At 37.1% G+C, this 24,108-nt stretch overlaps 1 protein-coding gene across 3 annotated transcripts in view; it reads right to left on the reverse strand.

Moving 5' to 3' along the window:
- Positions 1 to 24,108, reverse strand: part of HEATR5B (HEAT repeat containing 5B) — a 57,757-nt gene that overhangs the window by 21,261 nt on the left and 12,388 nt on the right. For all 3 annotated transcript variants that reach the window (XM_069010000.1, XM_069010001.1, XM_069009999.1), the window contains exons 11-26: positions 23,792 to 23,903; positions 22,478 to 22,630; positions 22,085 to 22,184; positions 21,591 to 21,700; positions 20,543 to 20,706; positions 18,321 to 18,496; positions 16,958 to 17,063; positions 15,819 to 16,009; positions 14,108 to 14,267; positions 11,141 to 11,330; positions 9,655 to 9,824; positions 7,392 to 7,536; positions 6,303 to 6,542; positions 4,221 to 4,472; positions 2,047 to 2,228; positions 876 to 944 (exon numbers count right to left, since the gene is read on the reverse strand). In XM_069010000.1, the coding sequence (XP_068866101.1) occupies positions 876 to 944; positions 2,047 to 2,228; positions 4,221 to 4,472; positions 6,303 to 6,542; positions 7,392 to 7,536; positions 9,655 to 9,824; positions 11,141 to 11,330; positions 14,108 to 14,267; positions 15,819 to 16,009; positions 16,958 to 17,063; positions 18,321 to 18,496; positions 20,543 to 20,706; positions 21,591 to 21,700; positions 22,085 to 22,184; positions 22,478 to 22,630; positions 23,792 to 23,903 (2,520 nt within the window). The remainder of the gene's footprint in view (positions 1 to 875; positions 945 to 2,046; positions 2,229 to 4,220; positions 4,473 to 6,302; positions 6,543 to 7,391; positions 7,537 to 9,654; positions 9,825 to 11,140; positions 11,331 to 14,107; positions 14,268 to 15,818; positions 16,010 to 16,957; positions 17,064 to 18,320; positions 18,497 to 20,542; positions 20,707 to 21,590; positions 21,701 to 22,084; positions 22,185 to 22,477; positions 22,631 to 23,791; positions 23,904 to 24,108) is intronic.

A 24,108-nucleotide genomic window follows, 5' to 3' on the forward strand; every position in this document is an offset into this window, starting at 1 on the left:
GTTATAAGGAATATTAAATGTTTTCATACAAACTGCCTCTTAGTTTAGTTTTAAATGTGCAGAAACATTCTGTAAATCAGGCTGAACATACTTTTTCTTACATGTAAATACCAAGCTATGCCATACTTGATCTATCATTTCAAGTTTTGCTGAAAATTAAGGGTGTAAAAGAACAACACAAAATCATGCTCCTGAAGACCCAAATTTATTAAACAAAACTCAGAAACACAAGAGTTATCATTTTAAAACTTATGTTTGCATAGCTAACAAAACTGCTGCTTTAAACCACAGATTTAACCAGTTTCTTTAGCTGTGAAAACCACATACTACCACAGCTATGTTGCTGATAGTTGATTTAAATTGCAGTACACAAGATCACACACAAGAAAACAATCCCACACACATGCAAAAAAAAAATCTTTTAGCAAACTTTCACTGACAAGTTGTTACTATGACTGTAATGAGAATGCTCAGATCTTCTAAATTCTAAAGTAGAGCATTAAACTGAATGGAAGTTTAGTGTTTAAAGGTAAATTATCAGTAATCCAAATGTTTGATCAGACTGAAAGACAACAAATAAACTACTATTGGTCTCATTAAGCAAAGAGGTTTTTTCTTTTTTTTCTTTTTTTCTTGCAGGATTGACATGAAGACATAGTTCTAGATACATTTTTTGATGCAGCTGTCTAAAAGGATTTCTGCACTTCTGAGGAACAAAATATTACTACTAGCAAACTCAAAAGATGTTGCAAGAACATCACAGCCTAAGTTTACCACATCTTCCAGCCATCTGATGCTACTTCTCTTGTGCATCCTTCTTCCAAAGAGAAGGAAAATTAGTTTTGCTTATAGTATGCAAACGTTTTCCATTGTACCTGACAGGCCTTTGCAGTTATATCAGATGGTGTATCTTGGGAAAAAGCCGGCCTCAGAGCAGCTCCAACCTGTTGATAGGAAGAAAAGTTTTTAAAATCCAAGTAAAATAATAGGGACACAGTGTTGTTTATCTCACCTTGTTTAAGGCTCAAGGACAAATACAGAACAAGCAAGACAAGATTGCCAAATTTGGCATTGTAGTTATAACCCAAAATTATCCTTGCTGTCTAGCAAACATGTGCAATAACATTCTTAACAACAACAACAAAGTCTTAAATTACTTTTTTCCTGCTTGCCCATTGCCTTTTTAAGTCTTAACTACCTTTGTGAAATACATGGTATTATCTTCCTTCTGTTACTGAATATCCTTATAATCATTACAGTATTACAGGTGAAACTCCTGCTAAGGATCAATAAGCCAATGACACTTTGATGTCTAAAGGAACAGTGATGTGAAATCAAATGTTTATGTTTGGATTTGCATTCAGTCTGCTTGATGCAAATCCTGGCTGAAAAATGCCTTTTAGGCAGTTGCTACAAGGCAGTATTTTTCTGAAACAAAAGGACCAAGTCCAAGAGAAAGAAGCAATGGTTACAGCACTACAGAAGGAAGAAGAAAAAGACAGGAAGTGAAAAGGATGAAAGCCTGCCTTTAAAAAGCATTTGGAAAGATCTTGAAGACAGAGTGAAGACAAAAGAGGTGAAAGAGTTAAGGTATGCAACAAAAAAAGCACAATAATATCCCAAAAACAATCTTTAATTGCCCTCTTCCCAGTGATCTACTTTTGTATTTTTCATTTAAACAGAAGTACATTCAATAATTCCCAAGAAAACAGATTTATTAGATTAAATCTAGAACTGAGTGAATGACATTTTCCAATTCCTAATTCTACAAACTAATAGCCACTTCTGGAAAAAATTAAATGTAACTTACAATATTTGGCTTTCAAGCTACTGAATTTTAATTTTAACAGCTACTAAATTACAATAAATAGAAAGAGATACAAAAATAAAATTTGAAGAGGTAAATAAGAGTGTCTCTCCAGCACATTTTCACACAGAGAAAAAATCTCCTCACAGCTTTTATTGAAATTACAAAATGTGCTCAGAGCTAATACTGGCATACTGGCATAAATACACAATTTCCTGAACTTATAAAGGACGTCTCACATTCGCCTGATACTGCTCCAGTATCACATGGCCTGGAAATTCTGGCTCAGGAACAGATGCAAATTTCTTGATAATGTCTTCAAGAGCTTGCAGCCCCGCCATCCGTAGCTGGTTGCTGTGGTCAGTGGCAGCCATGAATGCCATTCGGATAAGGTCAGAGAGATGGAGCACTAAGAAGTCATCTTAGAACAAAACAGAAAAAACTATTTAGTAATTTAAAATATAGCAAACATGCTAAATCTTTGCAACATTTTCCTCATTGACATGTATGAATTTTACCTATTTGCTTTCAAAGCTCCACATTTAAGGCATGGAAGAAGCAGGAAACAATGTAACCTAGCTTTCTTTCTTGTTTTCCACTTCCCCTCCCCCCCAAAGTGATTCTATGACTTTTATTCCTAAGACAACCTTAAAAACTGAGCAGAAATTGCATAGAATGGAGTATGTAAATGTGGCTAAGTATCTTAGAATATATTAAAACATTCAGGAAAGCTAATTTGAATGATCTCCAAACATAAAGAAAATCTTCAAGGCAATTCCTGCTCCTGACTCGACTCCTATGCTTACAGTGACCCCTGCTGATGTCAAGCTTAAACACCTAAAACTGAGTATGCCTCTAGTTCCTCCTGAAAACCACATCCAAGGCTGCAAGCAAGCAGCAGACAGCGTGTAAAGAAGAAAAATACATAGCGCAGTAACATTTCTGAAAGGATTATTCTTCTCTATGTATTCGTTTTATTTCGTTTCCTGCTCTCAATTTGAAATTACCACATGCTGTACAACTAGCATGAAAACAAATTATTTAACAACATCTGCTGTAACTAACAAAACCCACAAATTGCCTAAGCTATTTTCAAGTCTCAAGGTAAAAAAGAAAAACGTCTTTTGTGGTGGAAACTTTTCCAAGGCATATCAGTAAAGAAAGAATGAAAATAATTTACAAACTACAATGTGATAAAGTCTGCACTTACTTTTTCAGACCATCAGAGACAACAGTAAAATTTGAATATTTTAGAAGCTGAATTTGGGGTGGTAGAAGTTTGCTGAGTTTTCCTTTTTACAATGATACCAAATACATCAAAGTTCACTTTAAATAAATAGAGATAAAATTCCCCAGATTAGGATATTCTATTCTCTGCAGGACCCTATAAGCAGCAGTTAGTTCAGTATTTCCTTTGTAATATGATGCCATGACAAAATAAACTTCCCTGAAGCTGTTCTTAGTCTTCAGTGGCCTTGGCCTCAAATCAAGTCAAAAACCAGATTCTCACAAAATCAATGCACAGTGCTGGAAGCAGGAACCAAGCAACACAGACAAAGACCTGATAACCCTCCATATCAAAACGGACACCCTCAACAACACAGACACCAAAGTCCATTAATGTCACACATTCTAGGATGCTCACAATATTCATCCTACATACACAAAGTCCCCATGAGCACTACACAGGTGAACCCAAATAATCACAATGCAGCACAAACAACATGGACAGCTCAAGGACAGACACCTCACAGTATCTGAAAAACATTTCATCACAAAACTGCTATGCAATTTATGACCTCTCAAGTTTTTTGATCCTCTAACTCATAAAACTATCTTTGAAAAATGATCTTGAAAATTAAGACTTATCACTCTCATGGATACCAAAAGAATTAACTTTATAAAGTCCGTGTCTTTTTATAACTCCCTCCCACATCCCTCTCTCTGCAACCAATGCCATAGCAATAATTACGTAGCTTTATCCCTTCTTTTTTTCTTTTCTAGCATTTCTTCAGATTGGAGATGCTAAAATAATCTCAAGATTAATTCACTGCTGTCATTACATTAAACTCTGAAAACACGCCTAGCTTGCCCTTAGCTAGAAGTTTATTGCTTCTGTTTCAGACTTGAAAAAAGCTTTGCATCTCTAAGTTTTTTTTTCTCCTAAGCAGACCAGTCTGTCACAGCTGGTATGTTCCAGAAAACCTCATTATTTGTTCTCATGGTACTGTAACTACAGTGGTTATAAAGGTACAATTTTATTGACTTTTGCTGGGCATTTCCTTTGGTTTTAACCATTTGAATGAAAGAGTAAGTGCTTTTTATTTTTTTTCTTGGTTGTGTAATCTTAAGCTGTAAAGAGGTGTCAAAATTAAAATAAAAAATTAAGAACAAAACCAAAGCATGCAATTACTTTTTGGGTTTTTGAGTCTGGCTGAACGAGCCAGTGCCAGGTCAAAGTGTGCCTTGTTGGCATTCTCACACAGCATGATAACTCGGCACAGACAGTCTGCTGCAAACACACGAGTGGCCCAGCGAGGCGCTACAGAAGGCTTGGACTTGTCCTCTTCACCCAAGGTGGTAAACATTGAATCATCATCCATCTCATCCTTCTTCTCCGACTCCTCATCCTTGCCTCCTCCCAAGGGAGCAGCAGTGCTCATGTCTACAACACAGAACAATTAAAAGGAAGAAAAACATGCCACTGTTAAAATCCACAGAAGACAGTTATGGACATGAGTTCAAGTCTTTCCCTATACTGAGATTCAGAACAGACTAATTATTCTGTAGAAACATTTGACAAATGTCAAAAAGCAAGAAAATATCAGTAAAATAAAGGATTTTCACCTCTGTTCTGGATTAAATTACCCTTTATTTGTCTTACATGATATAAATTCCTGTAACATTAATTCTCCGCAGTTACCAACTGTAGCTGAATCCCACATCTAAATTGCCCAGCTTTGTAAATTAACCCATTAAATTGCCAATAAACAGGATAAGGCTCAGAATAAAAGAATCAGTTTAGCTTTGAATTATTCAGCTCCCATTTCAAGTGGAAGATAAAAAGCAAGTTAAACTGAAACAAAAATACAAAGCTCTATGCCATGGGACAGCTATGCAGCCAAGCAGGCCCCTGACAGCATTCAAAAATGTGATTAACATTCAGAAAATTCTTTTCTCTAGGTGTAGCTTTGAGACTTCATTTCAGAAAATAAAATCATTTCAGGGATCACATAAAAAACCAAAAGCCAAACATGGACAAAAAACCCCTCACTAAACATGCATATATACTTTTGTTATTCAGAAATGAAAACATGAAGCCTCAATGACAAGGTCTAAATTAGAAAAATGCCAAAATAACTGACAAAAATTACTCCAGCAATAATTAGAGGACAATTAAAGGAAATTATTGCAATGCATGCTTCCTAGAAACTAAGGCATGCTTCTTAGAAAGTCTAAATTTATGCAGCTGAAGAGCCAAGACATTCAATAAAGAAAAAGGCTATGGCAAATCAAACATGGATGATGCCAATTCATAACAAAGGTGTTTTGAGAAGGCATGCAGGACTCCACATGGCTGATTTGTAAATCTCTGCTTAAAAAGCAAACCACATTTTGGTCATATGCCAGTTAGTTGGATTGAAGGAGTTCAAAGTGAAGTTGCTGGCTTACAGTACACCAGAGGGAAAATTATTTAAATATGTTTTTTCTCTGAGATCTATCACCTACTAATAAATAAATAAGAAATTGGACAACCATGTTAAAAACTTTAAGACCCATCCCACATGAAATAACAAAAGGACATGCCAACTTAAAGCTCAGGAAATGAGCTCTTTCTCACTGGGCAGATATGTGGTAACTACATTGCATAAAGAAATTATTGGTAGCATTACTCATCAGTAAATGTAAGCATTTAGAAACAGCTTCAGGATGCCCTCACACATGACAATAAACAAGCATAAATGAAAGGGAAATGAGCAGATTCTGCGTCATAACCATCCTACAAGCTGAAAAACAGGAATAAGGTCTCAGAGGACAAAACCTCTGCAAACAAATCTGCAAAGCTGAACAACAAACAAAAATTTCATCCCCACAGTAACCCATCACCACATCACTCACATAACTCACAAAACCTTGTAAAAGCAGGCTCAGAATGTGTACAGGAATCTTGTCTTTGTAGAATCCTGATGTATACAGGCTAAAAAGGATGTCTGCTTTCACTAAGATACTGAAATGTCTGACTTATAAACACAGTACTTCTCCATTGGAAATCCTACTTCAAGCAGCTAACTTTTTACTCTTATGAGCATATTCTGAAACTTAACTTCGATAATTCCTTCTTTCTGTTGAAGTTTAACTGCATTACAATCAAAATTCTGTATACAATATAACCTACATCTTAACTAGGATAAAAGACAAGCTGCAAACCAACACTGCCAGAACATGCAAATGCTAAGGACACACTGTCTTTTATGTAACACGACAGAACACTTACCACTGGAAGCTGCAAGGACATCCTTACAAAGCATGAGCCAGTGAGAAAGGTTTTCTACTGCGAGAGATGAAAGCATATGTCCCAGAGTATCATGGATATCTGAGCACAATTTCCGATCAGTCTCACGATCCAACATGCCAAAAAGGACGCCTTCCAGGCCTGTCTCTGTTATGTTAACCCCCTGATGCCGGGAATGAGCATCTCGCCGAGAGCCAGCTCCTGGTGCAAAAGGATTCATGTCTGCAAAATGGTAATGAGAAGCTTTTCTAAAATCAGGAACACAGTTTTAGAATTTGGAGCACCAGACTAGAATTGGACATTATGTACGTGTGTGTATAGTTCAGTCAAAGATCACCAAGATGTTACTGATGTTTTTCTGAAATAACACTAGAAAGATTCTAATACAGCAATTAATTTTATCTACAAGGCAAATAACACCTCCAAGTATTAGTTAAAAAAATAAAAAATATCTCTCTTCAAGGTACATAGCCCATGAATTTGTAAAAAAACACTAACAGTAGTGGACTCTAAAGACTCCTCCCAGAGACAGACTTAACTGGTATTATTTGAGTAAGCTCACAATTCTACACTTGTATTAAGACTGTGCTGATCAACACTGTTGCACCTCCTGTTACCAAAATAAAATGATACATGTAACAATTAGACCAGCCAGCAAAGCCCACAGGCATTGCAGATGCGATGCTAACAGAATATAACACAACCAGGCATCTCAATCAAACAGCATACCATTAAGTCAATTTTCAAAATAACAAAAGCTATAATACCAGAAAAACTGTAAAATGCTTCCACTGTATATATGCTGTGTTCCCTATTCGATTGCCAGCCTTAATGAGAGAGAGAGAGGTTTAAGTCTGAATTTCACAAATAGCTAAATTATAAACGAAATTCCAGAGGTAAGCAGGGGTGTGGTCAGAAGTTACTGAAGCCAGAAGGGACAGTTTTAGGACTTTTTTTCACTAGGGGTATAAGGGGGCTTTGGGCTTTTTTCCCTTCTTTCTGAAGGCAAAGCACACGTATGCATACGTGTATTCAACTGTTACAAAAAGGCCACATGAAAGGAATACCTACTGATGCCACTGTTTTCTTTGTCTCCAGCATTTTTTGCTAAGCTCATGGCATATTCACACACTTCTGACGCTTCCCTCTGAGCAAGCTGTCGTAAACACGCAACCGCAGCCCGGCGCAGCAGCAAGTGAGAGCTGCACAAATGAACCTGAAAATCAAAACCATTACAGATGAGTGAACTGCTGCACCCCAGTATCAATAAATCAGTGCTGCCAAGGACTAAAAGCACTCTACTTTTCAGTCATAAGCCCATGTGTGAGCTGCTGGGTACCAAGTTCTGAAAGTTCAGAAGTAAGCACTTTTCATAATATACAAATATGAAAATAAAGCTGACATACATAGAGCTGACAGCTGTCACCTGGTTAAAGAGATAAAAGCTTAAATATTGGAACTACTGTGCCAGTATGATTTAGATTAATTACAGTTTCCAATTTGTTACACTCCAGTACTACTCTGCCTCATATTCTGCTACAGAAATAATCACATTCTTTTAAACAAAAAGCCATTATCAGGTGCACTACACATGACAGCTATCATAAAACTTGCATTTCAAATGTGTAATAAAATCTATAGCATTAAGCTCTTAAAAGTGCCTCTCAATAAGACAGCATCAGATTTCTTTGCTAACCAACACTGGCTTCTAATTCCTTTGAATCACCTCAAGCACAAGCAAATATTTTCCTTACAGAAGAATTGTGCATGGTCTCTATTTTTCTGAGAGGAAATAGCTGCACAGAAACATGAATGTTTTTCCAGAGCGGAAGAGGTGAAGACTGCCCTTTAATAAACTCTAATTCCTTATTTACTCCAGGATAATTTGGTTTTTATAAACCAAATATCAATTTGCTTTCTCGGTATTAGCTTATTATGGGGATGGAAAATGCTTCCCTAAATGAAAGGGTTGTACAGTTTATAAAGCATTTTAACAGTAGATCTTTATTCCACATATGAATATACAAGATTTTAGTCCTAAAAAAACAAGCAGTCTTTAAAGAACCTCTAAATACCACACTGAGGTTGTTTTAATGAACTAAAACACAGACCATTTGGGAGATTTAATTAATGCAAAGGGTATTCCCTGTTTCAAGTTACAAAACAAATAACTACAAGTTATGAAGCCAATGCAGGAAAAAGAAATTAAAATGAGAGTGTGGTGCTGCGTGGTTTAATTTTGATACCTGGCATTAAATCCATTCTGAAGAGTTGGCTAATGGTGCAGGTAAGGCAGACCTTGCCTACATATCTATGCATTTGCAGTATGAAGAAATGCCCAAGACAACTCCAAGGAAACCCTATCAAACTAAGTACAACTTGAAATTGAGGAATATGAGAAAGGGAAACAAAAATAGCTTTCATTTAGCAGAAGATCATAAACTAACAGGAGAGAAACAGTGGAAAACCATGGCAAAAGGTATCAAAACAGCACTAGTTAGTCATGTATGAACTTCACTGTCTGTTACACCGCCCACTGGTAGTCACAGAGTAAATTGCTGTAGGGAATTTCTGTCATGTTGTACATGGTATTCATACAAAAGAGCTTACCTACTTCTGGATATGTTGCACCCCTTGCATGCAAAATTTGGTTAAGGGACAAGTGACAGATTCTGTAAACACACTGCACTCCCAGGAGTGCTTGGGGCAGGGTGGGGCTTGGGTGTGCACAGGGCTGGAGAGAAGCATGTAATCATGACAGGATGCCCTAGGGAAAATCTGGATGGCAGACTAAGAAAAAGGTCCAATGTTGACATAAGTAAGATTGCATTCCTTCAGGTAACACTGAGTCATCAGTGCTGTAAAGAATGGCATAAACAACTTTGCAGAACATCTAAGAGATATTATGGAGAAGCTTTTCAAATTTCTCAGTACTGGACTATTGAACCCTCTAAAAATAATTTTTACGATAGTAATTATTAAAAAAAAACAACCCAACCTACACCAAAACCACATCCACCCATGCCACCTTTCCTCTTATATTCATATTTGGTGTATTTTGGGTTCAAGCCTCTGCCTTACTTCCAAGCTTAAGCTTGTTATTTATAAATGCTTGCTTACACTATCGAGGGTGAAAGAGAATCAGCCCCTATGATTTCAGTTTGGGCAGCATTCTGAAAATATGTAAAATGTCTTGGGGACTCCAGGGTTCTTGCAAATATAACTTGCTTATTACATATGGCTGTCCTTGACATCTTGCTAAATATTTCCCCTGTCCTCTGCTAAGCACATACATAAAACTTTGAGGAGCAAAAGGGATGCATTTGATACTCACACAAAGACTGGGAACCAGACTGGACAGGTTGACATGCCGTGGTGCAAACATATGAAGCTGCTGAAGGCAGGATATAGCAGCTGCCTGAACAAGTGAGTCTGAATGGTCTTGTGTGATTGCACATCCCACCAAACAGGAAGAACGGATTGTTGAAATCGTAGCTCCGTTACCTAATAATGTAATAGGATATCCTTAACACAGCAAAACTTTTCTATAGCAACTGCAGACTTTAAACCTTTGAGAAGCAAGAATTATCAAAGCTTCAATATCACCAAAAAAAAGTTCACAGATTAACATGCAACTTTTCTGATTTTCCATGCAAATTAGAAACACAACAGAGTGTTTCAGTATCTCTTTTTTTAGCTCAGTTAAACAACATGCCATCCAAATGAAATTCTGGATCAATAATCTCCAGTCAGAAGTATTTTGAGACTATCTTCCCAGGTCCTGAAGCCAGTTAATTCTCTGAAGTTAAATATTAAAAGTCTCTTTCATTCTATATATGTATAGGCAACATTTCACACACTGAGCCATTTCCTAAAATATCAGGTAACTCTTAAGCTAGTATCTATGTATGCAGGCAAGTTTAATTAGCTCCAACAGATGAATTGCACTGCTCTACTAGAACAAGCATTTAAAAAGAACAGTATTTAATTTGAAGAACAATCCCATTTTGTATTTTAAGAATTAACCTGCATCAGGTTTATAAAAATATTCAGAATTACAGAAATGTAACCTGCAGAAGACATTCTACTTAAGTTGTTATTCTAAAAGTTAATCATATTCCAGGCCAAAAGGTTAGCACACAGATACAGAAGTTCAATTAAACCATCTAGATCTTTTTCATAACTAAAACCTTAAGTCCAGTTATTTAGAGATAGAATTTCACTAGTTGTTGGCTCTCTGGCACTGCATCAAAGATCATCCTATAAACATTCCTAAAAATCACAGTTAGACAAAGTTAAAAATCCATGTTTTTAACACCTGAGGCACAAAATTTCAGACATAGTGTTTGGCATGACTAGATTTTAAGTCTCTACAGTAAGGTACAGAGATCTAAGGATATCAAGAATGAATGAAAATGAGTTCTAGTTCACAGTATCATCAATTATGTCAAACTTAAGCTCTTGTCATCAGCTTAAAATAAACACGTGTTAAAGAAATGGAGGAAAAACCTTGTCTCATGCCCCACCTGTACACAACATATGCAGCAAAATCCGCAGCAAGGGTTTCATGGCTTACTTACCATGCAAATTTACCATTAGCCAAAACACCATACACCCCTGCAACTTCTTTATACAAATCTCAAACTGCAGTCAAAAAAGCCCCAAGCAGTCATAAGGAGGATCAAAGCCAGGCTGCTTGAAACAGTCAACATCTCCTCCCCCCACCTGCAACTAACAAAAACTTATATTCTTCCATTTAAGATGACAATATCATCTTTATACAAGGTAGATTTTTTTTTTCTCTTCAAATGCCCACTAACCTTGCAGCTCAGGCCCAACAGTAGTTATTATAGCTCCAAGGCACCTGCCCAAGCACTGATGTACCTCTGTATGCGATGGCGGGACAGTTAAGAGCAGGGTAAGAACGAGAGAGAGCGTTGGCTCCACGTACCCACGGTACATTGGTCCACTAGAATCCACTATCAAGGCAAGTGAATGGAGAGACCAGGTCTATCAAAAACACAAAGGAACATCTTTTAGTAAAGCATTTAGGAAATTAAACAGTTTTTTATGCAGATGGAGCCTAGCTCTGTACTTCTGCTCTTAAACAAGTCTAGTTCGTTATTCTGACTCCAGAAGTGTTTCAGAAGTCTCAGGACCTCAAGCAAATCACCTGAGAGTTTAAATATATCTAAAATACTCTTTGGTTATCAGCAATTTTGAAGATAATGGAAATAAGGTGACAAAGAATTTGAGAAAAAATATGCTTAAGCACTTTGAGAAAGAAAAATACAACCCCAAATACCACATCCACTTAAAACAAAAAGGAAAAAAGAAAACTGACTCAAGACAGGAGAAAGAGAGAATCATTCCACTATAAAACTGGAGGCAGAGTCTGAAATGGGCAGCTTACAAAGCCCTTAGCAGAGAAGGTCTTTTATATTCTAGTAGGAACTGATTTTCATGACAAGCTGAAAGGTTCACATGCATTTTTCTTTTTTATTAGAGGGTACAAGAGCAAAAAGCAGTTCTGTTCAGTCAGCGTACTACAGCATGAGGAAAAAATATGGTGAAAGACCTATTTCAGTTGCAAGGTGAGTAAACAACAAAAGAGCAAAATAATTTATTGTAATTGTCAAAACAAGAAGCAGGCAAGAGGACAGTCCTTTTGGATACTGAAAACAAGAAGCAGGCAAGAGGACAGTCCTTTTGGATACTGATGTTTCATAGGAAATAAATTCCACTGACAGACCTGAAAGGATTAGCTATCTCTTTGTAACATCCTATTAAATGATCTGATTTCAGAATTTTCTCATATTAAATACATGAAAAGACTAAGATAAAAGAGTATTACTATTACAAAGCTAGACTCTTAGGAATAAGCTGGAATACCTGCCTTCAAAACTGCTCCTTTTTAATCCTCTCTGATGCAACCCAAAAACCATTAGCACTAGCAATCGTGTAACTACCTCTACAGTCCTAATCCTGTGGTAGCACATTACAGCTTATCCTTTAATTCCTGTACATTTCCATTACACTTCCATACAGTTTCTGTGTAACCACACTGATCCAGTGAGGGACGAGGTTTAAAAGCTTAGCTTTTCACAGTGGCCAGGTGCTGTGTTCTCAATGGAAAGTAAGGTAGATATGCAAGTTCTACCTGGACGTCCCTTTTATACTTCTTTTTCTTTTTTTTTTTTCATAAAACATTAACCTTTCCAATTTGTTTTTGAAATTACTGGTGCACAATTATATGCCTCAAGTTACCCACTCATACATGAAGCTGGTTACATATGCAAATTGCACTTTGTCTTTCCTTAAATAAACTAATAAAATTCAAAAGACTTAAAATTGTATTTATAGATTTTTTTAACATTATCTCCCAAAAAAAAAAAACCTATGCTTGTTTTCCCAAGTGATAAGCCTTCTTATTTTGATTCTTTTTATTACCCTGAGGAAAAGAAATAAGAAGGCACTGAAGTACATGTTCTATCAAGTTAACAGCAAACCAAGGTATGATTCTTTATAGTTACTGAGGGCTTCACCTTCTCAGTCTGTGGGTATAAAGTGCCCCTACTCATGGGTGGCACACAATTTCCTGCTGCTAAAGCACAATAGTCACCATTCCAGGTACTCATTTCCTTGCAGTAATTCATGAAAAGGATGACAAGAAGTTATCTATTATATTATGCAATTACAGCACAATCTTTGAAGAACAGTAATTATAGACAGGACCCTTGCTTTTACTCAAAAGAAGTTTCTTTTTTTTTCAAGTAATTCTTTTAGTGCTTTGATAGATTTCATTGCTGAAGGAAAAAAACAAATCAGCACTTTTCCCTCTAACGTTCAACTACTTACTATAAAGACACATGTTCTGGCCCATCTAGCCCTCTCTCCTTTTCACAACAGCCACAAACAGAGGTTTAAAGGAAAGCTCTTACTTAAAGGAAAGTAAAGACAGACCAGGACACTGACCCCTTGTATTTCTCCTGAGGGTGCAAAGACAACATTTCTTCTGATTTTCCAGTATTTTCAACTTAAGAAGTGTTCTGAACTTCACAGTGTCTATCCACATTCAGCAACTCCAAAAGCATTACTCTTTCACCAGCACATTTAGTCCCTATTCTGCTATACCAGCAACTTTTAGCAGTCAAATCATCCTCTTGTGAGACTTCACACATCTATAGTCCATAGTAGATAGAAACCCCTCCCTGTCTTAGTCTTGGCTCCTACTTATTCCTCTTCTGTCCCCTAATTGCAACTTAACTTGCAACAGATTTCCGTTTTCATAATATAACTCTGCTAAGATGATGTACTGTATACGTGTCACATACACAGGAATTACTTGACAAAGGAAACCTACAGCTCATCGCCCGAAACTCCAGTAACTGATTACATGTCAGTCCTTAGCCAGTTATTAAAAGCTTCTGTTTAGGCAGCCAAGGCAAAACTAACATATTCTGCTTTAAAATTAAAGTCAGTTTGGAATATGCCCACAGTGCATTACTCTGGCATATGTGACAAGCAGACAGACACACTTCTGAATTAACGTGACCACTTGCAACTGCCTCTCTAAATCGCTATGAAGTCACATTTTAATTACACTACATCTTTGGGATTCTGCACTCTGGGAGTTTATAAGGAAAGATCCACTTTCTTCATGCTCCCTGGCACATGCTACGTCTTACATGTGACTGCAATGTCATGTGAATATCTGAACAGGTCGTTTAATTTTTAATCTTCATCTCGAACATTTTAAGTACTTTTGTGGTGATTGCTCTTTTTACCTGGACTTCAGGAGAGGTTCCATCTTGTGCCAAAGCCAAGAGAATACTGACACTAGTTTTCAAATGCTGTCCAGAACCTATTCCACCAACATACCGATGGAGACAACCCAGAGCCAAGGAATGGCCTGTTCTTGATACAACGTCTCGAGCAGATTTTAATCTGTCAATGTTTAAATACAAAGAAATCATGTCATTCAGTAAGTTTGCTACACAGAATCCTTGAAGTATCACAACAGTGCAAAAGACTAACAAAATTTTGCAGGCCTCACCTCAAGAGATCTTGAGAAGCCTTAACAACAACAGTAAAAAGAATGTACTTACTCTGTATTGCATTTAACCCAGATTACATATAAAACAAGAGGAAAAAAGAGTATTTTTAAAATTTTCTTCTTTTTCTGGTCAGAACTTCATCTTTTAGATGAAGAAGAGTTTTGGAGGATATAGGAAAAGAATCTAGAGTTTACCAGTGTTTCACAGCAGACTAATTTAATAATCATTCCTAAACCATTGCAGTGAAAAGGAATCAAGAATAGAAAAATTACAAAACACACTGAGAAACTACAAAGAAATCCACAGTTACATCTTCCACTACAAATCTGGTTATTCATACAGCTGTTTTCTTCCACAGCTGATTTTTATGACTTTTCCAATAGAGACTTTTTATTTTTTTAAGTAGAAAGCCTTTTATAATGAAACTAAACTAGAATGAGTAGCATTTTAAATGATCTAGTTGTATGAAGTAGTATGCATTGACTTATTGAGTATTCTCCACAATACTGCTTCTGAATGCATGTCACATACACCACTTGGTAATTAGAAGCCTTTTCAGTGGGTGAGGAAGAGAGATAAAAGGGATTTCCTAATTAGTACAAAGAAAGATATTTTTTTCTCTGTTTGACTGTATATGAGAGACATGCATGCTCTTAGCCATCAGTGAACAACAAGGTAAATGCACATCTCAAATATAAAAAATTACTTGACTGTCAACAGAATGACAACCATTAACAACTTGCAAGTTAACACAGATAAGAAATCAAGGAAGGTCCCAGTAACAGAAATTCAAGGAAAGACAGCAAGGATAAGGTACTTTACTACAAGATGAAAGGGTGAGAAAAATTTAATTACCCAGAGGTAAGAGAGCTGGACTGAGGCTATGTGCATGCACCCAGCCCAGCCAAAAACATGGGCTGCAGCCCTGAGGCAGTTGCATTCTGATTCACAAATATGCTGATGCCTTAAATTTAAGCAAGGAATTGGGAAACATAATGTCTTGCTGCTTCTACCAGACATCCTTCTAAAGACCCAAGATAAACAACAGGATACGAAAAAGTACAGGTCAGTAAATAAGTTAAATCAATGTATAAAGAGGATGCTTTAGTGAAACAGAACTGCTATTACACAATTCATATTACAGACATACTTAATGTAAGCTGTGCTTATCTATCTGAAACAGTTTAGTCACCCTTCAAGTAACTCATCAAAAGCTGTTCACCAGTATCATTTCACATTCTGAGTGTGTAACAACGCAGCTTTTATTCCTCATATGAAATAAATCCAAGAGAAGAATCTGTTTGAAGGTTTGTTAGAGCTACATAACCATAGGGATCAAGCATGAAAGAAGAGAATAATCAATACGGTATTTAGAAGGGGAATCTTTCAAACTACATTAAATTATAATTTTATTTCCTTTCCTGAATTAAAATCAACTTACTTATCAAAACTGTATTGAGCCATTCTAGCAATGAAAGAGGCTTCTCCAACCACTTGAGCCATTCTGCCAAGAGCTTCACCTGCTGCACATCTCAAAATAGGGTTAGGATTATCAAGGGCACCCATTACGAGTGTCAGAGCAGATTTGCGGACTTCTTCTGGTCCTAATGTGCTTTTATTCTCAGCTAAACCCTACATAAAAAAAAAAAAATTCTTAATAATCACATTTACAAACATTAATACAGTCTCTTATATGAACACTCTACAATAACACTAAACAGTGCTTCTGCAGGTACTTTTACCCTAGGAAAAATAATTAAAGACATATAAAATAAAACCACTGCATGTGCAATAGAGGAAGAAGTCAAAGGCTCTACCACAGATTGTAATTTTCTGATCTGAAGTCCTCATTTCAGCTCAATTTCGATAATTTTTTGGCCACTTGGCATGGCATGGGAGCTTCCAGAAATCTGCCTCAGAATCCACATTTCAACTTGCAGCAATGTAGATCACATTTTTAAGAACAACACAAAGAACTGAGGTGCTGATTTTGCCAATCAACCAAAGACATGGAGCTCCAGTAACAGCTTAAACTGGGCAGCCATTATTTGTGACTTGGCTGTCTTACTTCCTGACATGATAGCATGAGGTTGCATTTCGAAGTGTAGGTAAGAGAGCACAGAGCAGTAGCTGCAGTCAGTGGGACTGGGCATAAGCACCTTGAATTCTGTGCAATAAGGCAACCAAAATGTAAACCCAAATCTATTTGTGTATTCAATTACACAAGCCATATCTGAATGATACTCTGTGACACTAGGGGTTTTCTGAGTATATACACAAAGTACTTAAATCCATGAGCCCAATGCAAATAAAACCACAGGATTGAAGATGAAAGAAAGAAAGAAAGAAAAAAGTCTGAATATTATAGAATGCTGACTACTAAAAAATGCTGATTACATGAGCCTCATGTGTTCTCTGTACTGATACATGAAGACAAAAGCTCAAGCTAGTATCTGAAAAAAAATTCAATTCTGGAATTTTCAAATTTTTGAATTCTTGAGTAACTTTAGTAACACTCTCCCAACAGCCCTTTGTACTGAACACAAACTTTGGCTTCCATTACAAGTTTACAAGTCTTACCTTCAAGGCACTAAGAACAGCAGTAAAGATATTAAGCTGCACAGCTTGCTGGCGAACACCTTTAGCCTGCTTGACACATTCAGCAAAGTGATCCAACATCTGTAATCTAACACAAAGGAAAGAACATAATTGAAGTTACAGCCTTTCAAAATACAAACTAAAGCACAGCTGGTAAAAACCACACACAACAAAAGGGCCTTTTAAGTTCAGTAATAGAACTTATGCTTCAGGGGCTGCAGAAGGTATTCACTACAGGTAGTACGGGCAGTTACTCTGAAGATCCCTTTCCTGGTTCTTTTAGTTCATCCACAAATGTTTACTATTCCTTTGAAGAAACCACAACCAAGAAGAAGTGAATCTTCAGGTGCATTTGGCTGTATAACTAGAAAGCTGTAAGGACCAGAGTGGAAAAATGCTGTCTTTCCACTACCATTTAAAAGAGTGTTACCCTTCATATTTGTTTTATTGTTCCTATTATTTTTCCCATTTAACCTCCATTGCTGCCCCCACTCCTCCCCAAAAAACATTACTGGGAGGAGGAACATTCCCTAGAAGATACCAAAAACAGGAGTGTAATTAATAATCTGCATTCTTAACTACTCAGCAGTTCCCAAGCTACATCTTTTCGCAGTTAACAACAAGTATAGGCCAAGCTGAATTACTGCAAGCTGGCCTCAAGTCTATCCTGTGCTTACTTCAAAATGGGGTTGACAGCTATGAAAAAACTGCTCCCATCAGGTTTGCACTGAAAGATCATTTTACTTTGAAATGCATCTTAGAACTGCTTTCACTCTGTGTTCAGCAACAAATTGCCTAAACTGAATAATGAAATTAGTCCTGACAACTCATAACTCTGTTGAGGTCATGTGCAACACAAAGGAAAATAAGTTGAATTCCATTTCCTCTTTTTCATCATGTGTACAATCCCTTGCTGACTATAAATCAAATGGTCTTACTTGTGGAAGCCAAATTAAATTCAATGGAGGTCCCTGATGTTTTTAAGGCTGATTTGAAGTTAATTGCAGTGGATACTTTTGCAGGAAATTTTGGTTGCAGAGATATTACTTCTGTTAAATGCAGTATGAAAAGAGAAGAATCTAGTCTCCATCTCTGAACACTAATCTTCAAAAGTGATAAAACTGAGGAAATCACTTTATTTCTAAAGTGAGTACATATTCTGGAATCCTGAGGCACAATGAACACCAAATACTAAACTCTGAATTTAAAGACTGTTGATACCATAGTCAATGCTTATTTCACAAAAACAACCAACCAAACAAGCAAACAAAAAAAAGCCCCAAGGAAACAGTATCCAGAGAAACAAAGCATTAGGTTCTGAAATTGAACACCGATGTCAACTGACCTATGCTTGTAAGAGACATGAGGACAGACCACACCAAAGAGAGCCACAGATGCATCGATGACAGATACTCCTAAAGGAAGGGGACCAGGTACAGCTTCACCAGCGGGGATGCGCAAATAAATAGAAGAGGGATCGTGTTCCAGAGCACCACTTCCAGACGCACTGTTTGGCTGAAGCTGCAAAATGCCACACAACATGAATACCTCTGAATATACTTTGCACATAAAATTTGGAACTAGAGATAACCAAAACACATACACAGTAGTTAAAACAAAAGAAAAGCTTACAAACACCTGAATACAACTGCAGTATCCCCATGCACACATATTAGTATTTACAGGGTCAGCTGAATTCTGAAGGGTCAAAATCATTAACAGCTGGACAAATACACAAACTATCATTCCTGGTATCAAGAGATGAAAATTAAAAGAAAACCAGATTAATTCTGGTACTAACAGTAGCTTCTGAATCACTGAATATGAAGTGCCATTTTAAAAAAAAAGGTTATCAATTCACTCTCTGAGCATAGAGTTACAATACAGTGTATTAAATTATCAGTTTTGGCTATAATAAAGCCCTACACAGAAAGACTTAGAAATAGTACTAAAATTATTAACTCTCCTATCATCAGAAAAACCCTTCCTAACCATCATTCTTTCATGAAACACTATTAAACAATCATCTATTTCTCTGAAGAAAGTTCTGTGCTCCTACAAATTATTTAATTGTGAAGCAAAACTATAGAATCTAGTAGGCCTGTATTCTTCTTAGGTCAGAAAACACAGCAAACATCTGTTGAGACCTCTGTATCACTAAAAAATGAAACATGACTAAGCAGAAGAGAATCATAGAATGACTGAAAGTTAGGGCTTGAATGGATCCTAAAGATCATCTTAGTCCCAATGCTCCCCTGTCACAGGCAGGGATACCTTCCACTAGAACAGGCTGCTCAAGGCCTTATCCAACCTGGCCTTGAACACTGCCAGGGTTGAGGTATCCACAACCTCCCCCAGCAATCATTCCAGTGTCTCACCACCCTCACAATGAAAAATTTCTTCCTAATATCTAACTTAAATTCCCCCTCTTTCAATTTGTACCTGTTACTCCTTGTCCTATCACTACAGTTCCACATGAGGAGTCCCTCTCTGACTTCCCTGTAGGCCCCCCTCAGATACTGGAAGGTTGCTGTGAGGCGTCGGTGCAACCTTATCTTCTCCAGGATGAACAGCCCCGACTCTCTCAGTCCATCTTTGTAAGGGTGGTGCTCCAGTCCTCTTATCAACTTTGTAACCCTCACCTGGACTTGCTTCAACAGTGCCATGTCCTTATATTGGGGATGAAAGAGCAGTGTAGAGGGGCACCTCCTTTAACCTGCTGGCCACGCTGCTTTTGATGCAGCCCAGGACTCCATTGGCTTTCTGGGCTCTGAGCACACACTTCCTGTGACAGACTACAGATCTCCACTTACCAAGAGCACCACTGTTTTACAGTCAGGAAGTGAAAAAAAAAAAAGGGCAGGAGGGGGTGAAAAAGCTCTGTAGATTGAAGACTGCACTGGAAGTCTACTATGTCCTCCACAATAAACAAAGGAAGCTTGTAAAACTCTTTTTTGCTTTGACATGCTGATCTTGGCTCAGAAACAGCGTCCCACACCCTTGGTATCAGTCTTGGCTTTTGGATCTGCTCCATCAAACCTTCTGAGAAACCTTCCCATTACTAGATGGCTGTTTGCAGAAGAGGCGTTTTCAGCCAACAACATTGTGTCAATACTTTCAAAAGAAACATAAGATTTCATATTACACCTATAAAACCAGTTAAATCTTGTTTTGCTATAACACCATTTGCAATACTGATATTTTGACAGCAGTTTCATTACAAAACAGGTTAAGTGGAACCTATATTTCTCCTAGTTCAAAAAAACCTGTATGAGAACAACTGCTAGGCTAGGAAAATTGGCAGACAGGAAGATTAGTTGAGTTGGGTTTTTCTTAAAAAGAAATGAGGCTTCTTCCCTAAGCACAACTCTTTGACTAGCATCATGCAATTTATATCTCAGCTGTAGGTGGTTTTTAATCAAAACAGTTCCCTGTGGATGGAAGGACTTACATCTAACAAAGCTCTGAAATAAGACTAACAACAAATTATGAAGCTTCACTTTTAGAAGGCTTCCCCACACACATCACACCGACAGGGCAGATAATTCATTCTTCTTTTTTTATTACCTGATCTTCAATTGACTTATGATCTGTTTCCTGCAGCCAGGAGCCAAGCAAAACACTATCATCATAATGACAAAGAGACCTTAGGAGTGATGTGGTTGTATTAGCAGAGTTGTCAGTCAAAGTAAATTCTGCTACCAGCTCTCGAAGCAGCGCATTAAATGATCCTAAAAAGACAGGCATTAAAAAGAATCATCACTGCTTCTTAGCCAAAACATTTCAGTTAGTGATCAGAAGTCATAAATGTACCATTACTTCAATTTTACAGGTAGCAGAGAAGTAAACCTGACAACACTAGAGTTGAGAGCAAGGCTACAAATGAACTCTAGCCTCTCAATTCCCAAGTCATGGGTACCCAAATACCCAAAGAACAGGTAACATTGGAAACCACTGGAGGTCATCTAGTCCCACCTCCTGCTCAAGCAGCGTTCACTAGGGAATTGTGTCCTGTTTTAAACAACAGATGGGGTCACCCCTTATGGGATGACAATCCAGATTTAGAAAAAAAACCTGCTCATCCACATGATCATGTAAACATAATGATTTAACAAAAAAACTCAAACCCAAGAGGTTAATCTGTCAGACCACGTGACAGTGCCTGGCAATACTAATAGCAGATCTGTGTAACAGATCAAATCAGGTTTAAAAAAGGAAACAACCACACCAACCAACCAAAAAAACCCCACTGTAACCAAAACTAAACCTTCATTGCCACATCTATCTTTTCAGTACACTAAGAAATAAAGCTCTCTATCTTTTAAGTAACAATGACTTAAAACACCATTATTTGATCTCAGACCATGATCTCCATATCCCTCAATCCTATAAACAGGACTGTAACTTCTATACTCTGTTACTCTATGAATGCTTTGCAATACTCATACTCTGTAGTTATACTGTCAAGACGACATACAGAAGGTGAGGAATATAGTACAAAATTCTTGGAGATTCCTAGAACTGTGTTTTGACTCTTACAGCTGCTTCAAAGATAAGCATCACAAGTACTAAGTAGAATTTTTACTTTAACAGAAACTGTTAAAAATTTATGTACCTTCATATGTCTTCGGAGGCAACAAAGCCAATATATCATAAAGTCTTAAACGAACCATAGCTGCACTAGCTTTGAGATGAGCTCCATGGGCTTTAATTACTGATGGAATGCTATAGAATTAAAAACGAAAAAGAGAAACCAGAAATGCTGCAGTTACTGAAAAGAGTATTTTCATATTTCTTTTCACAAGATGTAACTCTAGGCAAGTCAAGAAAACAGTGTTCAGAGAACTACTCTGAATAACATTACTCAATTAACAATACATTTTCAGAAGTAATTGTACCGAAAAAACTTTTATTAAAAACCCAACAAACCCACAACATACTCTGCCATAAATCCATGGCATGCACCTCCTCAGAAGTCCTATTTTAATTACAGGTGGAGCAGGGGGAAGGGGCAGACACCAAACCACAAAACCCAACTCCAAATTAGTTCTAGGATTTCAAGTCCAGGAAAAGACAAAAGTGAATAAAGAGCAAAAACTGCCTACTTACTGTGACATCATTGTCATGGCACATTCTATGGGTGTCATCAGTTTCCTGATCACATCCTCAGTAAGGAGCTCAGGGCAGTGAGCAACAAAGCTTCTCATAGCTAATAACAAAACAATTTAAATTAAATTTTCACTGAAACAAATAAATACAAAACATAAACAAGACACAAATTCTAAGAGAATATCAAAAGAGCAGCAATTAAAAATGTTTACTCAAAGAGTGTGTGATATGTTCATAAAACTGTATGTCAAAACCAGGACATTTTGATGAAATTCTGACACATTTTACTCATTTTCAAAGGAAGATGGGAAGTTACAGGAGTTCTCTCTACAATACTTGGGATCACGTTTTGGTTTACTGTGCAGGTGTAATCTCAAAGTCTGAATTTCTTACCACACAGAGCTCCAGCACGGCCTTCCAGTGTTACTTGCCAGGTGAAAGAATCTCCTCTTGCCTTCTCTGCTTCCAGCTCCTTCAGAGAACGTGGAAACACGTTTCGCCACAGCAGCAACATCTTAGGCAGATGATACCGAACAACAGAAGGACCTATGCAAAAAAATAAAGTGACAGTATAATAAAAATGTGTATTTAAGTGTGAAAAATCTGCTGGGAAGGCTTTTGCTCTTCAAACTTTTTGCCCTACTTGGAACAATGAAAACCAAATGAAATTCTTTCTTATTCCTAGGTTGAAAGTGTGGCAAATACCTAGTATGCATCACATCTGCTTGTTGGTATCAGTACTAAAAATAGGAAATCGGCTATCCTACATACTGTCATGTCATATAGAACTATGGTCAACTGTCTTTTTACTCTATTTTTATTCTGACTTCTAACTTTTTTATATTAATTTTGAAAGCAGGTTTTTTAGCCTACTCTAGCCTGTCCATAAAATAAGTAGAAAAATAACTGATAGTTATTGATTGTGTAAGCTAGTTTACAGTCAAGCTTCTCTGAAAAAGATCCAGTGTAAGTAAATTAAAAACACATTGGAGGACAAACAAAATAGGAATACACTGTTAGAAAAACACAATGATAAACTGGTAAAAGAGAGACAGTTTAGAGAAACAAGATGAAACACAAAATAATATTTGGTGAGAGATCAAAATACTGCAAAATGAATCAGAACTTTATCACATTTTTCAGTATGAAAAAACTCAAAAACAAAACACAGAAGAACACTTGCTGCAGAATTCAAGAGTATACTTACAACCTCTCAAAATGCAGCTGTAGTGGCAGATACGAACATGAGGCTGGCTTTTTTGAAAGACAACTGAAGGGCTTTTAAACGAACTACACTTCTAATCAGTGCTGCTGCCTACCTAGAGACACACATGCAACTTGTTGGAATGCTCACTGTGTTTCATTTACTGTCCATTTCTTCTGCACCACAGTATTAAGGAAGGAAGAGTATGGGCAATTTTGCCCTTTCAGAGAATGACTAAAGGCTGAGTTTCTAAAAACAGAACAGAAATTTTTTTTAGGTATGACGCCTTCTACCACATTTCAGCTTAGATAAGCACTAATGTATCACTTCTCCCCCAGCACAACGGGGCTGAAGTAAGTGCACTAACACTCTGCTTCCCCTGTATAAACACTCTTGTGATAGATAATGAGCTGATTATGCATAAAGACCATTTGCCAGAGTGGATAATCAGAAGTGTTGGACAAGCTTTAAAATAAAAGAAAAAGCAAACCATTTTTACAAACCTAAAGTCATAAGTGCTCCAAGTAAAAGCCATCCAGCTTGAGTCCGCTGCAAGGAGAGCCGGCTGTTCTGCGCCGCAGTCCGTAACAGATCCTCAGCAATACTGACCACCATCTGCACCAAGGGCAAAACACAGGGGGTTTTAAAAACATAAATGGAGCCACTTCTACTTATTCACTCTTACAGACTAAAGGTGTTCTCAAATCATTTAAGTTGACCTTCCATAAAGAATTAATGCAGATTACATTTCATGCTGATCATTATTGTTTTTCATATGATAACACAGCCAGTAATATTCTCTTCAGCAATTATTTCAGCA

Source organism: Aphelocoma coerulescens, chromosome 3, assembly GCF_041296385.1.
Source record: "Aphelocoma coerulescens isolate FSJ_1873_10779 chromosome 3, UR_Acoe_1.0, whole genome shotgun sequence".
In the NCBI taxonomy this organism is placed as follows: domain Eukaryota; kingdom Metazoa; phylum Chordata; class Aves; order Passeriformes; family Corvidae; genus Aphelocoma; species Aphelocoma coerulescens.